The sequence below is a fragment of the Zosterops lateralis genome (assembly GCF_965231275.1).
Source record: "Zosterops lateralis genome assembly, chromosome: 7".
Lineage (NCBI taxonomy): Eukaryota > Metazoa > Chordata > Aves > Passeriformes > Zosteropidae > Zosterops > Zosterops lateralis.
Genome location: NC_139767.1, coordinates 17196580 through 17214591, shown reverse-complemented (window position 1 = coordinate 17214591; position 18012 = coordinate 17196580). Strand labels below are relative to the sequence as shown.

Sequence of the window (18012 nt, the reverse complement as noted above, 5' to 3'; positions counted from 1 at the left end):
GATGCAGTGAGGCACCTCATTGTTGTCAGCTGTGCTGTCAGCACAGCTGGTTCTGATCACTAGGGGACTGATTACTCCTCCTTGTTCTCCTCCTGCTCCAGGTGCTGTTTGCAGGGCAGACCAAAGAACTTGCATCTGGGCTGAACATTTGAAGTGCAAAGCAAATGTTCTGGGATGTGTCTGCATTTGAAATTTGGTGGTGTATCCATCTACTGTGGGCAGCTACAGTTGTGTAATTGTAAACTGCCATTCCAATTCACATATAGGCAATTATAACAATAGGTATATTTTATGAGGTAGTAGATGTCTTGACAATACTTTTCTTGGTTTATTTAAGCCTTCTTGAGAGGCATTTTAGACAAAGAAGAAAGGAGTTTTCAAAGTAGACAGGAATTTGTGGGAACCTTAGCAACGTGTCAGGACCCAAAATATTTAGAATAGTCTTGTCAAAACTGGTAAAACTCTAACTCATTTCTTTAAATCAGAGGTTATTTGGTGTTAAAGTGCCAATGTAAGAAATGAAACAATCAGTATTTTTGAACTAAGTTCAGTAAGTAAAAATAAATAGCATAATGTTAGAGTTCTAAAAGCAAAATTTAATAAATTAATATATGCATGCCAGATAAAAATACAAAATTACAATTGAAATAGCAATAATAATAAAGGAACACTGTTCAGTATTGCAGATTTCACTGCAACCACCATAAACATCATGAAGAATTACTTAAAGTAACATTTAAAGTACAATTTTGTTTCTGTTAAAAACAAATTACTATATGATGAAAAAATGGAAAGAAACCCAAGAAGAAATCAGCCCCAAAAGTGGAAGAGAAGAATATGAAATGTCAGTAAATGGCCAGAGGCTCCATTTCACATAAGTCTGCCTTCTTTGTAGTATCAGAAACCAATTACATAGAACAAAAAAGCAAATTCACAACAGGTTTACACGGAGAAACATGCTGAATTACAATCACAAACTATCCAGAACAAAGATGCTGCACCAGTTCAGTTGTTTTCTTCATGGAATGAGTCTCACCAGAACAGGGAGAACAGGGAGCAAATCATGCAATAGCTTTAGGCATTTTGTTTTTTATTTTAACATGATAAACACCCAGGATTACTAGTACTGGAAAGTATGTGTTAACCTTTTTCAACATCAGCTGAATGGCACTACAGAAACGACAAAGAGTTCCTTCATTTTTATCCTGAATACATCAAAAGCTCTAGCAAATATGGAATTCAGTGACAAGAGCCATTAAATTACTTTAAAATATTCCTTCATCCATAGAACACTGTTGCTTCCTTTTTTATTACAAAACCCCCAAAATATTCAAAATAAAATGTCTTCATTTTTTATAAGCATCTCCACCACAAGTCTCTGATAGCGGATGTCGTTCAGCGCAGCCATCGCATCCAGCTCCGGCGCCCTCATAAGAGTTGGTCCAAAAACTATGCCCAGGTTTTCTGCACTCATCAGGTTTTCCTTTTCATGGAGCGTTACTCTGTAAAAAAACCCCAGTGATTCTCACATTATTTCTGTGCCAGACCATGCCTGTATATGCTTGAAAATCAGAGAAACTGGACAAAAATGCATGCCTTTCCCCAAGGAGAGGCCACTGTTTCCAGCAGGTCACACATGGGAGTGTCAGGTGAAACACCTGGGAGTGAGTGAAAGCAAATGCTGTGTGGGTTTGTGGTGAGTCAGGGTCTGTCCTCCTCAGAGCACACAGACTATGCTCACTTGCACTGCATGAACAAGTCCTTTGGTATACAAAAACTACAAGATCAAGGTTTTTCTTCCATTTCCCCTTTCTGCCTTAGTTTTTATTTGAAAACAGGTGAGACTGATGTTACCAAGTTGCTGTTTCTCCAGTCTGTAAGTATTCCAAATAAAGAAGCTGTGTCTGATTATCTGAATTGAGCAACAAGACAATGGCCTGTTGAGCAGCACAGCTCCTTTTAGCAAAGCATTCAACAGAAATTTAAAAATAGAGAATTTTGTCACCTTTCTACCTTATCATTCACCTATACCAGAAATAGGGTGGGCAAAAGCAACTTGCTAGGTACAGCAGTAACAGCTAATCTTGAACAGCATGAGGAAAAATTAATTTCACACTTCACAAGCTATAAAAGGTGGACTTTTTGTTCCTCTCTCTCATGCCTTTGTCTGTTTTAAAACACCCATTAGAAATGTCATTGAAATAAAGGGACAAATCAGGCAGAAACTCAGTAGCTGAATTTTGCCTGAGGCACTCAACAGAGTCAACACAGTCCTACTTGCAGAAGAACTATGAAATGAAAAAAGGCAGAAGAGAGCTTAAAATGACATAGTTTTTCTAAGGAAAGGGAATGATTCTTAAACATTGACAGTAAGTTGACATTACTTGAGAAACTAAAATGGACACCCTCACATGCCACCCTGGTTCTGCTTTGCAAGGGATAATCCCCTGTGTCTGAGTTTTGGTGCTGTGCACAGTACCACTCCTGCCACAAGCCCTCTCCAGGATTTGGTGGGCCTTGACCAGACTTTTCTGGAGGTGCTAACATGGACTTTCACTAAAAAGGAGTGTGGCTTAGAGTTCTTTGCAGCTGTTCCACCCACCTCTTCAGATGTGCCATGAGATACCGTAATGTTTCACAGTGTGCAGGCGGCAGCAGCTTCAGCGCCTCGTGGAGAATCTCCAGCTGTTCATCCGGATCCGTGGTTTCTGAAACACAGATGTTCAACTGTCACACAGGGACAGCCAGAATTTACACACAGAAAGGCAACAACTGGTGGCCTGCACAGGAGATAGGGTCTCACAGCTCTGCTGGATTACTCATGGAGGATTTGTCTGTCCAAAGAGATGCTCAGAGGACCATAAGGATGTGACTGGTTTTGGACAAAGAAAACTCCCCAAAGCAAACTGCACTCCACTGAAAGACTCTCTGCAGTCTATTAAAAAAATCCTCTGGTAATCCTTGCTGACTGGTCTGGTTTTGCACAAATAATCTACAGGTGCAACTCTGGGAGAGCAGAAGGTACTGGGAACTTTGCCATCAGTGCCTTTGGCTGCCTCCATACAACTTGGAAAAAGCCTTCTCCAAAGGAGCTGTAAGGCCAGCATGCAGTCCTTGTTTTCTACCCACGGCTACCTCACACCTTTCCAGGTGTGAACACATCACAGAAATGCTTCAGGCAGCCAGGATGTTGGGGAGAGATATTCCAGCTAGGCTTACTGCTGTGCTTGTAGACCCACTTTCTGCAAGGCCAGCCCCAAAGGTGGCTTTGGGATGAGTGGTTATCAGCTTATGAAAACACTCAAAATGGACAACTCCAGAAACAAACAACATCTAATTTCCAAGTATTTCCATAAATCACATTCTTTCTGGCACCATAAACCATAAACAGACTTTTAAACAATCACTGTCAAGTGCCCAGGATTCATGCAAGATACACAAGTGATGTAATCCATAATATGTGATGAAAAGGAAACATTCCTGGTGACAAAGGCAAAGGAAAATGTAACTATGCTCATGGAGCAACACGCAGTCAGGCTGTAATGTTCACTGCATGTTTAGTCCTGCAATCCTTACTAAATTGGGCGTGCAGGGCAAGAGCTGATGGGACAGCTCTAAAATGAAAAGAACAGTCCTGCACCAAAAGGAGAAAAGGCTAAGAATGAAAAGCAGACAAAAAATGTGTTATACTCACTTGCAGACTCTATAAACTTTGGGTAGGCATCATACGTGATGAGTGGAATTGGCAAATCCCTGAAGTACAGTTTAAGTGCACCAGTGATAATATTGATATCTTCATACATATTCACAGAAATATCAGCTTTTTCTCCATCTGTATGGAGAAGGCACTGATATTAAAGCCTTGGAAATGTAAACAGATGTAGAGCAGCATTCAAAATAAAAATAAGAACTTGCTAAAGCAAACATTATTGAAAAGGAAACAACTACAGATTTTGGCTTTTGTAAGTAAAACAGTTACTGGACTGTGATGTTCATGGTTTCAGGGTTAAAACCTTAAGCATTTTATAAAGTAACATATCTTTTCTTTGTTTCAAATAATTACTAAAAAACACAATTTGGCTTTTTTTAAAAAACCTGCCTGCCTGATCTTACAGTATCTGTGCTATATTAAGGTGTGGACGTTTAGCTATTTCTGAACATGCTGCATTGCAAAACAACACATTCATTAGCACTGAATGAGAAATCAGGGAGTCTGGGAAAAAAAGCAAAAGGCAGAAAACCAGCTTTGTCCACAGCCCCCCTATTTTATAGGAAAAACATGTGTTCACCATTTAACTACAACATGCTACCTACTCCAAACTGCAGTGGACACAGATCCAAAAGTTGGCTTCTTCAGCACATCCCCACCCTGCTAATACTGCAGATGTTGTCTGAATCAGTCCAGTCCTCCACACAAACAGGAAAGAGAGTTTCCAGCATGGATTCTGGCCTTGATTTCTACTGGGATAGAGGGAGTGCAGCTGGAAAGCCTTTAATTTTCCCACCGTCTTTTCTCAGAGAGAAGAGTTTGTTCTCAGTGACCTTCTTTTAGTCTGTAATAATTCAAACTTTGTTTGCACTATTGCATTCATCTTATTATTTTGGAGCTTTCATCCAGAAAGATGGATTTAAGTTGCACAGCTCTCTTAAGGCACTTCACCACTTACCCTCTATCCCTCCCCCACCCCTCCGAGCGCAGTTTGACTTGCAAACTAGGGCAGTAGTTCACAAAGCTTTGTCCTTTCCTACACACATGGTTACTGGAGCACAGATACTGATGGAAGGAGAAAAGTAGATTTTTGTAATAAAGGCCAAAGTGAAGCTGATATGCTTTTCTGATGGGGCATCTCCCCTCCTGCCAGCACAGCCGTCGGACTCCTTCAGACCACCGGTGCAGTGGAGCGTGAGACAGAGGCTCTGCAGAAAAACTGTGTATATTTTATACATCAGCACCAAGTTCCAGCATGCAGGAAAGACTGTACCTCTGTCAAATGCCATTTTGACATCTTCAATAAGATCACTAAATCCTGAGACTCTGTACAGTCCTTCAGAATTAAGACCTGCAATGAACATTTTAACAAGATTAAAATTAGTCCTTATTTTCACAGTTGCTTCCACCTAGTTCTTCCCTTGGCAAGTTTTTCATTTAAGGCAGAAAAGGCAGACATGCTTTAAAAGCCTAATCAGGTTTTTCTTCCAGAATGAAACCTTATCCTGGGTTTTTAACCATGACCATTGCAGTAGATGCCTTGTTCTATCAGCACTAAACTGTATTTGCACAAATGACTTCAGAGCTGAAGGAAGAAATTAAACCAATCACAACTCATTTAAAAATAACTCAGATTAACACACTTGATGATCAGTCATTATTTCAGAATGAAAATACCCTAATGCTAGAAAAGGATACTTATTGTGGGCTAGGGGAATTAGCAAGAGTGAACACATTAAGTCCCTTTGTTTTGCCATGTTCACTTAATTTTTAAAATAAATATATTATTGGAAAGATAGGTACTAATATGTAACTACAAAGCAGTAACTGTCCATTAAGCAATCTCTAGCAGAATCTATAAAAATTATAAATGGTATGAACCATGAAATAATGCACAGTATAATATTAGCTGTGCAGGGTAATTGGCAGTCATAAAATGTCTTGTGCAAATCTGTTTTGAGCAATCATACTTCAGCAGAAACCCAGATGACCCAGATCAATCTAAATGGATTATCAGTAAAGCAACAAAAGTCCATTAAGGATGCCTTACCTCTAGATTCAATTTCCCTAATGCACATATCTACCACCATTGGTCTCTTGGTGAAGTGTGCTTTTACTAGTGTGGTAAGGTCACAGCTGTACACTTTTTTGACATGCTTCAGGTCTGGTTTGCAGTCATTTGGGACCATCTTGGAACATTGCTTGTGCACATTTAAACCACAATCTGAGGGGAAAAACGAAAACATGATTAGGCTGGTGTTTGCTGAAAATGTGTTCTGAGATCAGTGCTGTGGAGTACAAATGGCTCTAGCAGGAACTGACCTCAGCTCACAACAATTAGTTCTCTTCAGGGCCCTTAACCATCAAATACTTGAGGTAGAGACAGCCCTGAAGTCAGAAGGATTTCCTACCCCAGACATCTTTTCTATTTCTAGAAGGTCTAACACAAAGCGACAAGCTTTCCATATGTTTTTTCAAATCAGGAGCTAGGGGTCAATTATGTTCCCCACCACTATTACATACATTACTGTCACAATGAAGACTTTTCTCCCAAGTTACTAGGGATTTCCTAACACCTCCATCTTCAATGTAGTCCTGGATCTGTCACTTTAGACACCTCCTGCGGGAGATGACAGTAGGGACTGGGTTACTAACAGGCAACAACCCCTCTGCAGTGAGCTAGCAAAGCAGTATCAAAACCTGAGCCAGCCACTTCAGTGAACTCTAAGCTCTAGATGGGTGTGGCAGCCCTGCCCTGCCTGGAGGGGAGCTGACCCCTGGCACCGACTCTGTGACTCTGCTTTCAGTGCCACCTCTCCTGTTCTGTCATGCAGACTCCCAGCTGCTTGTCAGGAAACAGCTGAGCCCACCACATCCCTGTGGTGGGATGTGGGATGTTCCAACATCCCAGTGAGGGCGACTGCCAAGCTCGGATGTGCACTTGGAACATCGGCCCTCCTGTTCTGCAAGCATTTCTGCACCTTGCTGCCCTGCCAGCCAGAGTGCCCTGCATTGTCACACGATTAAGAGATTGAAGTAGGAGCTTGAAGGATCAATGCCTTGATGAAAATCTGTGCTTTCTTCTCTCACTGGGTATCTATTTACTGAGAACCCCTCCGTATTTTATTCCTGCTGATTTTGCCAATACTTGTACTTTCATTAAAGATCCAAGTTATTTGACTTAGTTCTTTCTGAAACAGTAAACCCCAGAATTCATGGCTAAGTTTAATTTCCACTAAGTCAGCTGCAGCCTGCTGCTAAAAGCACTTTGTTTACTTAAAAAGGGCTATAAAGCAACCAGATTTGTCACTTAGGGCCCTCTGGTTACAATTAAAGTTTGGCCTTGTCACATTCAATCCATCAAAATTTGCACAGATCCTGATCCAGATGAAATGGCTGATTAGAATTCTCTTGAGGTATTTCTGTGTAGGAGTGACCTCCCTTCCTCGTGAGGAGCACAGGCAGGGAGCTGCAGTGCTGAATTTCCCTCCTGGATGTGATTCTGTGCTGTGAACCCCACTGTGGGCAAAGCCACACCACCCAAAGCGCTGCAAACACAGGGTGTCCCCGAGGGGCTGGGGCCCAGCCTGGCTGGGCTGCTTTGCCCCAGGCTCTCCCCAGCAGCTGCCTGGTCACAGCTGTGCAGGACCCTGGGCGGGGGCAGAGCCCACTGCTGCCCCTCGCCTGTGGGTAAGAGTGCTTTGGTCACCCGGGCTCTCAGTGTGGGCAAAGCATCTCACTCCTGGCAGAGAGGGAACCGTGACAGCCTTGCTTTCACCTGAGCACTTATTTAAATCCCTTGACATCTAGTCAAGTGCTCCAAGACCCCGAAGTGACCCCAAAGTGACCAGCATCTCCCTACCTGTAGTTTTTGGGCACAGGACAAAGAAACGCTGAACCTGCCAGCCAGCACAGGCAAGGGGAGCTCCTCCTGTGCTTTAAATATCTGTGTCCCGTGCCATATTTTGCCTGAACTCTGAAAAACCAGATCTCTCTGTGCTTTAAATAGGGAACCCATATTCACTGAAACGTGTGACCTGAGCCCTTTAGTGAGTCACTGCTCCAGCTGTAACATGGCAAGGAGAAGCTGTTCTTGCCTCCTCTGGGTCTTGTAGAACCAAACCAACAAATGTTTGTGGAAATGCACAGGTAAAATTACTCTTCTTTGGTGTAAGGTTTGAATACTCTGTCACTAGTAAGACCAGCACTTTTAAAAACAAGGAGACAAAATACTGAATAGGTGCTATTAAAGCAGTCTGCTTTCAAAATACAGACAAAATTGAGGAGGAAAAATAATAAATAGTCAAATAACTAGAGGCAACATCTTAACATACACACAAGGGAAGCAAATTGAGACCACACAGGAAATCTTAAATGTTAACTTCCTTTATTTAGGAACAAACCTTAACAGTGCAATAATAGTATTTACAAATGCAAATATAATTGTTGTACATATAATTCCTAAAACTGCCTCAGAAAGCACCTCTTTCTACAAGCATGAAATTCCTGTCTATCAAAAATGATGTCTACAACACTGGAATGGCAGCACCTCACTCATGAGAACTCATGAAGGATTCTGTGAGGGCAAATTAGCTGCTTCACACAGACAGCAATATAGCTCAGAGTTATGTTTCTGGAAACCCAGGAATCATTAAAAATAAAATACACACACACAAAAAAAGAAAAAACACATACTCCCAAGTATCTTACATGTGACTTAAACCAATTATTGCTTTGACTGAGATCATCTTAATTATATTCATATACACGAAAGTTTCAATTCATTAATATCTCAATGTTTTCATCGTGAAAACCTTGCTTCTGACAGTAATTGTGTTATTGCTAATCCCATAGAGTCAGACAGGCTTTGAATCTGACCTCATTAATCCCAGAATAATAATTACAAATGCAGAAGTCAACTTTTCTCCTCTCTCTTTTGTTCTTCCTTTGCATTTGATTAGATTTTATGTACCAACTCACTGCTTAAGGGCTTATCAACACTCCTGAGAAACATTTAAAACCTGGAAATATTTCAGATGCCTAATGTTTAGAAAACGTGTGAGCCTTACGTTCAGTATTATTGGGCTGTGTGGTGTCCTTATAATAACTAAGGCTTCTTGCCTCTTGTGTAAGCACAGAAAACCATCTTACTTTAGCAATTTCATATCAGTAAATATATCAAGGTGATTGCAGTGAATTTGTATCAGAAAATGGTATTTTTTTCCAATGAAGAACCTGAAACTCACCAGTGTTGTGCTTCCTGAACCAAAGGGGCCTCTAACCCCAGCTGACAATACTTCATAAAAAGCAGAACATCCATGTCTCAGACACTTCACTCATCTCTGGTTCAATTGATAACTAAGGATGATGTCTTGCTAATTCCACCAAGGTAAAAAGCACCACAGCAGGAGGTCAGTCCTCCTCTCCACAGAGCACTGGGAATGTCCCAGTTTTGTACTTAACTATACTCAATTTACTTGTTAGTACTAAAGGATGTGAATTGTACTGCAAACTGAATACTATTAAATAATAACAATAAAAAGTCCTCTGTTCTCATTGCAGATCCTTTGAAACCTTCAAAAGCCATTATTTTACAATCAAGTAGGAAGGAAGAGGAAAGCGAAGTCCTGAATCTCCCCACATGCTGCCAGGGAGTAAAGCCTTAGGACTGCTTGCCTTGTTTGCACATGAGCTTCTCTATTTAGCTGGGTTCATTAAGATCAAGGGTATTAATTTAACTTCAAACTGAGGATCTATTTACTTTTCATTATGTCAAAATAAATCCAGAATAGCAATTTTACTCTGGATCCAAAGGAACCAGGAGCCTTACCAATTTCTTACAGAACCTGATGGCTGGTGAGGAGCTTCATAGAAATCCCCCTAAAACATTGTATCTACTGATAAATCCTAGAATAATATAGGACAGATGTAAAAGATGCAGTCATGAGCTCTTGCAGGTTAATAGTAAAACTTCTGCTGACTTCAGTTAATCAGTTTCAACTTATAGAGATGATTTCTTAGAAGCAGAATTGTAAGTCACTCTTACTATTCCTTTTATAGTGCTATCAAACTGTGGCCACCTTTCAAATATACCACATGGACCAAAACCAATGCAGTCATAAATTCAAGAGTTTATAGGAAGTTTGGAAATTTAAGGGGAGTGCGCAGAAAGTCATTTTAGATGACAGGTTTGAAAGTCGGTGATGAGCTGCCCTGGCTTTAACGCTATATTGATCTAGGAGTTCAGATGGGCTGTGACATTACTTCTATGAGAAGTAGTAAATTTAAAACCAGCCTAACAATAGTTTCCTATGACACCTAGAAGAAGGTTGGTAATGTTATAGAAACAGCTAATACTGATGTCAGTCCACTGGGCTAAGAGAACAAATAACATGTTCATATTAAATGCATGAGCAGAGCCAAAAGATAGATGTACGTTACTACAGCCCCATGAGCACACATTATAAGTATTTGCAGAGACTAAAATATACTTAGCTGTCGTTTTTTGTTATACTGTTGATTTGACTTCAGTCAGTTTTAGATTTCCTTTGGTTTATGATTTACTGGCTAACACGGCTGCTGATCATGCTCCATCGGAACAATACCATATGCTACATACATCACTCTAATTATATGTCCAAATTATTCCCCCAAAAATTGATGCATTCTGTCACCCTGAGAGCAGCTTTAAGAGCTAAAGGGTAGATTTACATTATCTGCAAGAAGTCTTGAAAGAGTCTTCTGAGGTTTGTGGTAAGTGTAGGAGGGTGGGAAGCATGGAGCTGCAGAGCTGGCACCGAGTGTTGCCTTGGGCTGGTCCATTGCAGCATCTACAGACAGGGTAACACCCTCACACCTGAGCTGACACAGGAAGACAGTGAGCTCTACACAAGCACAGAGTACTGGCATAATTCCTTCTTGCAAGAGTGAGTAGGTTAGAAAAGCATTTGCTCTCACACATCACTCATGAGCTCGTAGCTTTTCTTTAAAAATTTAACATCCTTTCTGTAGCAGAGGGAGCAATGTTTTCTGTTTCGTGGGATGCAGCATGTTCCAACAGGCAAGTGAAGGTAGCAGCCCCAGTGGTCCCACGTGCTGCACTCTGTGCTTTCAAGCACAATCCAGCAGGGTGCTGTGAAGATCTGCCCTCCTCCTCCTCCTGAGCTGTGTGGCTGCAGCTTGGGTGGCCACACTGGAGCTGCCACAGTGCCTCAAATATGTGCTGTGTGTTCATCTGCAAAGCACATCTGGAGGCAGCCCTGGTCTCACTAGAGCCTTAAGCCACTTCACTAAGCAACCCCACAGCAAAAATTGCTTCCAAACATATGAGTAAACTCCCTTAAATCTGCTTACATCTTCACCACTCTATCATGCGCTACTTAAAATGCATTATTTTAAGACAGGAATTTCAAGAGGGCAGCTAGTTACTTGGCAACAAAATTACCTAATGCTACTGAAAAATCAGGGCTGATGAAATGAAAAGAAAAAAAGCACATTGTACCAGTCGATATTCCCTTATCTCAAATCAAAAGAATACTTACATTTGTGTCTCCAAAACGCTCAGTGACAGTGGTTTCATTTTATGGAAGTTGGGAAAGATTAGAGTCAGCTTGTTCAAGAACTCCCCAGGCTTCCTGCCATGACACGTGCCTACCTCCTCGACAGCTCCCAGGCTGGGCCACTGGCTTGCTTAAGGCTTCCAGGTCTGTGTGGGCTTGGAGATAAAGCTGCTTTCAGGACTTACAGTTTCAAGAATATATAGCTCCAGAATAGCTTCCCCTTGGGAATGGCTTTGAAGCAAGACTCTGCTGTCTGATTAGCATTTCAAAATTCCAGAGCTCATTTCTTGCAGCAACACCACCAGATCCTGAGCTGGTGGAACAGCTTGTCAGGCACCACTTGTCTCCAACAGCATGAGCACCTGCTGTGCTGGGCAGGGACTGTTGTCCAGTCCCCCTCCCACAGCCTTGACCTCTGTGGCTTTGCTTTGCTCTTTGGGCCTTTACTGGGCTGACTGTCTGTGCCCAGCATTCTACAACCAGCAGAATCTGGGTGCTCATCTCAGAAGGAGCTTGGATGTGTTTTTAAGGCACAAGTGTGGGCAGAAGGGAAGCTCTTCATGACTGAACCACACAAAATACCTCGAGAGTGGGCAACATGATGAGAACACCTTGTCTTTCCCTTTGCTGACTTTAGTCACAAGATCATCAGCTGTTTTTCCAGGCACGGGAAGCATGAGCACTCTGCCTACACAATCAATGCCTGAGGATGGATAGGCTCCTTTGTGCTCTCCTTCATCTGTCCACACCAAAGGAGCAACACAGGGCTGTCCAACATAAAGGATTTCATAGCAAGGCAAAACAAACAGCAAAGGAAATGGGGCAGCTGTACATCTTTCAATTGCTGGAGAAGGAGATGGATGAACTGGGGAAAATAAACACTTGAACAGTAATTCACAAAACAATCTTGCTTTGAAACTGTACTTTAACTCTTGAAAATTAACTCCTAGATCTGTGATCTAGGTGTAGTATGTAGTCTGGCTTCTGCTGACAGTATCTAGCAAAAAAGAAATAGTTTCTTTTTCCTTAAATGTCATTCTCTCAATTTTGGTCTTTATTTCATCAGCATTTTTAAAGAGAGATTTGCTTCCTTAGAGAGAATCCTTATAATAAATATCTGCCCTACTGCCTCAGAGGGTCATACTTCCAACTTTTGCATCTAAGCTATCTGTGATCTAGGAGTACTCCTAGTACTGTGGTCAGAGCTGGCAGCAATATTGCCTGGGCTCTGCTAGTGGCAGCTGGTTATCTGCACACTGATAGTTCAGCTGCAAGTTAATTTCTTCCAGTTCTCCAGAGAGCAGTTTCCTGGTCCAAGGAAAGCAAAAGATACGAAATGCTACATGTGTAGCAGGCTGAGATAGTTTGGAGTAAAACTATTAAGGCTGCAGAAATGGTCCTTTGTGTACAGCCTCAGAGGGTCGTGGATCCTGGTGTTACTAGGAGCATACCAAAATACCACCAAAAGCATCCAGGGAAATAGATATACCAAAAATTATCTTTAAGATAAGCTAATTAATGCTTTGTAACCAGCCTGTTAAAAAATCACCCCAAAACAACTTCTCCTTAAACTGCTTATTCATTAAGAACAACAAGCAAAAGGGTAGAGAGGAAGGACTTGGAGAGTTCTGATGGGCTGGATACATGTGGCAGCTTGACAAATCTACTGATCTGCCCGTCTACCTGTCCACTTGGGTAGCACACAAACAGGCGTCAGCAATGCTCCAGTCTCTGAGAACACACTATTCTCGTAATGCTACTGCTTGTTACGTGTTTGGATCATTCATAAAAAGAACTCCCTGGTGCACATCTACAAATTTTCTTTGAATATGGTTATAGTTTCTCTTCAGAACACATTCTGGGCACGGGGATGAGCCCTGTGAACATGGGAGAGTTTTACATAGGAGGAATGTAACTAAGAATACATTTTTTTAAGTTCATGAATTGGATTTTGATCTGGGGTAAAATCTTATGTCTTCATTAACTTCTGCTGACCTTCAGTGTTGACACAAAGTGGTGGCATTATAATTTCAAATAATTCTTCAGTCATTTCTACTTATGGCAGAGGCTGGCAGGAAAGCACACTAGAGATGGAGCATGCTATCAGAAAGGGCACATTCCTCGCATACAGATCTGTCTTCATCTCACAAAAATTTTAAGGGCCTGTAGCTTAGATGCAAAAGTTGGAAGTATGACCCTCTGAGGCAGTAGGGCAGATATTTATTATAAGGATTCTCTCTAAGGAAGCAAATCTGTCTCTAAAGATGCTGATGAAATAAAGACCAAATTTGAGAGAATGACATTTAAGGAAAAAGAAATGTCATTTTGCTAGATACCTTCAGCAGAAGCCAGACTACATACTACACCCACCAATTAATTTCCTACAGAAGCCCAATCCCAGACATCACCCTAAGTTCTAATTTTGGAAGACAATGAAGTTCTTCTCATGTTTGGTGGTTTGTATTAATCCCCAAACCTTTGCAGTCCAGATAACATCCAACATCTCATTTCAACAACAACCATCCATCAGGTGTCCAGTGTGGTGCCTATGTTTACTTCTCATCTTCAAGAAGGAAAAGGCATAGTCCTCCTTCTTTGTCTACCATAAAACCTGAACAAGGATAAGTTAGGGAGAATCCACCCTCCAGGAATTACTAATACAGGACTGCACCTGACAAGATCCTGAACACCCTCAAGTCTATCTTTTGGCAGAGAGACACACATTCAGCCATGCTGGACTGAAATAAAGCAGGACTCCAATTGAATTTGCTAAGGCATCATTGTTGGTTGCTATGGCACGTGTACTCTTATGAATGTTTAGTTCTGGCTGATATTTTTTTGAAGGACTGGCTTACTTTCTGTAACATAAACTATCAGACATTAGAAATAAGCTCTGTTTTTTCCACTGGCTCTTCCTCCTTTCTGAAATGGGTGACATTTATCTTTGCTGTCCGGTCTTGGACTGTCCTACACTTCTCTTCTTGCATGTTTTTATGCTTCTGCACAGAATAGGATTTAAAATGGTGGAGAGTAGCCTAAGCAGTAATCCATTTCTATTTGTTAAACTTATTACTTCTGTACAGCAAATAGAGTCCTCTTGAGATGTGCAACTGTTTGCTATAAAAAGCAAATGCTTTAAGAAGTATAAAATTACATATGATCCATGCAGTTTTGCTCATAGGTATTTTCAATAAAATGAGTGTACAGACCACCAAACAGATTTTGTGGATTTCCCTGAAGTGGCATTGAACCCCACTTGAATTCAAGTGGGCTGCATCCTGCTAAAAGCTGTAATTTCTTTTTAAGTACAAACCCACTCTGAAAAGCAATGGCCTCATGTTGCTCCTGGTTTACTGTGCCTCATTGTTTTCATATTAAAATGACTCAGTTCAGAAGCAAATTTATTACTTAAAAAAAACCAAACAACCCTCCCCCCCAAAAAAAACAAAACCAAAAAACCCCCACTGTAAGACCACCAAACTCACACCACTCAAGCCTGAGCTCCCCTGCATTAGTACATTAGCACTGGCTGTGCAGGCCCTCATTCTGTTCCTGTGCACCTCCAATATTTCCCTGAAATGCCCAGATCTGTGCAGCTTCTGGCTCTGTTGGCTGCAGAGCCTCGGCTGTGGGAATGGGCAGACACTGCTCACCCCATCCCTAATCCTTGCTGACACTTCAGCAAGCATAGTTGTACAACATGGGATTTTAAAATACAAATAAGATAAAAAAAAATACTGGAAGCTACTAACACCGATGTGAAACCTCACACAAGACAGAAGGCCCTAATTATAGTTTCTGAACCTATGAAGTCATCTAATACACATATGTTCCTTACACTGCAAGAAGGAAAATGGATACATGCAGCACTTATTACCATCATCATAAGGAGGAAAGAAAACCAGATTTTGGAAACCCACAATTTAGAAAATCTGCATAAATCCAGAAAATCAACTTTACTTCAGTTAAAAAAAAAAAAAAAAAAAGGCAGTACAAAATAATAAGCACTTCAGATTTAACTGTAAAAGCAATGGTACTAATTCCACAGTGTTATGCAGTTTTGCAACCCTTTATACCATTTCTTTTTATTGTTTTTCTGGACCAAAGTTACCTAACATTGATCTGAAAAACACTTGACATCTCTCCTAAACACTCAAATGGAGGAATCTAAGGCAAGGAATAAAGATGGCACACTTACTGATTAAACTGTCATCAAAAACATACTAATCAGAAAACCAAAATCAAGTTTCCTCTTCCTCTGCTAGCAGTGTACACCCTGTATAAAATCAAGGGCAATAAAAAGTACTAACAATCTTCACTCACAAGTAGAGGATATGGCTGCAGTCCTGTATTCTTAGTAGAGGGAAAATACTGAGAAAGGAAATGCCATTTTTACATAATCATGTCTTAAAACAGAGCTGTACTGTCTAATGCATCCTGGACAGTGCAGACTCTAATGGTAATAACAAAATACTGCATTCAAATGGTTATGGATGAAGAATTTAAAAATATTTCAATCCTATGTGGCTAGAAATGATTTTAAATATTATTTTGCAGTTCTGTGATAAAAAGGCTTCTTATTTGCTTGAGACAAGACTTCAGAAAGCTTTAGACAGAGCAGATTTTCTTAAATTAGCTTGAAAATTCAGTTTCCAGGGCAACGTAAGCAGGTCTTCATACATCAACATCTCTTTGCACCATTTTTATAAATATGGTTTGCTGAATGTCATAAGATACTTTTTAAATACAGCAAACTATTTTGATCACTTTAATCCTTTTCTTTGCCTTTGAAAGAAAGCTGACTGTCCTTTCCTTTCAGAACCTTATCAATAAAACTGTCAAACTGTTTTCCTTTGGAGAGGCTTTATCCGAGAAATTCCTGCAGTGATACCCATGCGTGTAATACATTTCTACCAGCACCTGAATGCTTATGTAACATTTCAGTAGGCATCTCTTATTCATCATCCCTTTTCTTACTTTCTTTTCAGTTTGCAAGTAGGAGATGTGATTTAGGGTCTATGGCACGGTGGAAGTCAGCTGGTTTATAAATGAAATTAACCTGAATGTCTGTTTCACAGAAGCAACATGGAATTTGCTGATGCCCACCTTGCATATCAAGATCCCCAGTGACTTTCTCACACTTACCAAGACATGGAATGGTATAAAAGAAATAAAGCTAACTTTGCATCTATTTTCTCTTCCATTCTAAAAGGGTGGGGGCAGAAAAAAAGTCTTAATGATCATGATTGCCTTCTCTGTGTAGGCACTTGAGAAGTGTTCTGCATCACTCCAGTGAGTTACCAAAACAGGTACGTGGAACCATCAGCAGCAGAGTGGATACATTTCCTCCTTCCATTGCACAAGGAGCAGACTGGCCCCGGTGTCACAGTGAACAGGCTGCACATTACAGAGTTACAACTGGAAGAATGACTCAGAAAAAGAACACTGCATGACTGTTACCTGCACATTTTACTCCCTGAGCAATGAGGCCCCACATGAAGTTGGCACAGTATTCACACCAGTGCGGGCCCCTGAACGTGTGCACCTGGAAGACAGTAGCAGAAAGGAAAATTACAGAAAATGACCCAACCATTTCACAGATAACAGTATCAATGCATGTAAACAGTGCAGAATTCCTCTTCTTTGAATGTATCACATGCAGTTTCTGGAAGTTTCCCTTTATCATGGCAGGAAAGGAAGAGAGGAACTAAGAGAGATTTAACAACCATTAAATTTGCAGATGTGTGGAAAACTGAGTCCTCCATCCTAAACCATCCAGAGCAGCAGAACTGGGTCTGTGGGGGCGTCTGCTCTAAGACCAGGTCAGAGAACCAGGCATAGCCCCTCTCCTGCCTCTTGGCATCCCTTTGTGTGGGCAAGAGTCTGGCCACAAGGCAGGGCTTTTGCAGCAACTGTGCAAGAGCTCACTTTTCAATTTCAAATGCCTTCTGCTATGGCCTTCCCTCCATAAAGCACTGTGTGAAATGGGTAAGGGCTTCAAGATTTCACCTCACATGGAAAGGGTCCTGCCAGGCAAAAATACCAGTGCCACACAGAAATACTGTAAATTTGCCTAGAGACTTTCCAGTTTAGAATAACTCCAATAGGAAATTAATTTTCTTCAGACTAATGCTACATATTGAAAATCCAAAATGAAAAAAAAAGAATCCACTGAACCAGGAAAAAATTCAAGGCTAAAGAAGAAAAAACCCCAATGCCGCTTTCATTCCTGGCTCACATGCTTGTTACAAATCCTGCAGCCACCATTAACTGCTTCTGATTTTATTCTGATAAAGCTCCTGCTGTAGGAAACCACAGGATTCTTTACAGAGAAAATCATTACTTCCTTAGCCAGCGTAAAAGGCTTTGAGCCGCTATTTAGAATAGACAGGCTGAAAATAAAATTAGTAGCTGATGATCATAAAGAAATGAAATTTGCAGTGAAATATAGGAAAAATGCTTTAGGCTGAAGTCACTCAGTTCCTCAGAGCTGCTGAGGGGGTATGGGGGCAGGCAGTAACCTCACGTGTATGCAGTGCCCAGTAGGATCAGTGCGGAGCAGGAGAGAGAAGGAGCTGCTGGAAGTGTTTGTTCCTGACATCTGCACACAGCTCTGGCTATGAACATTTAAAGGCAAAGTGGCCTGACTGAGGGGGCAAGCGTCCCCCACAAGTGGGGAGTCCAGCTGACACCCCCACAAGTGACAATGCAGAGCAGCACCCTGTAATTCAGACCACAGCTCAG

General features: G+C 41.2%; 1 protein-coding gene across 1 annotated transcript in view; it reads right to left on the bottom strand.

Annotated features, from left to right (window-relative positions):
- Positions 1 to 575: 575 nt before the first annotated feature.
- The window catches only part of CHN1 (chimerin 1), a 94419-nt gene continuing 76982 nt past the window's right edge, over positions 576 to 18012 (bottom strand). Inside the window, exons 8-13 of the mRNA XM_083865762.1 lie at positions 16729 to 16813; positions 5760 to 5933; positions 4983 to 5060; positions 3695 to 3832; positions 2603 to 2708; positions 576 to 1502 (exon numbers count right to left, since the gene is read on the bottom strand). Of these exons, the coding sequence (XP_083721888.1) occupies positions 1331 to 1502; positions 2603 to 2708; positions 3695 to 3832; positions 4983 to 5060; positions 5760 to 5933; positions 16729 to 16813 (753 nt within the window). The 3' untranslated portion in view covers positions 576 to 1330. The remainder of the gene's footprint in view (positions 1503 to 2602; positions 2709 to 3694; positions 3833 to 4982; positions 5061 to 5759; positions 5934 to 16728; positions 16814 to 18012) is intronic.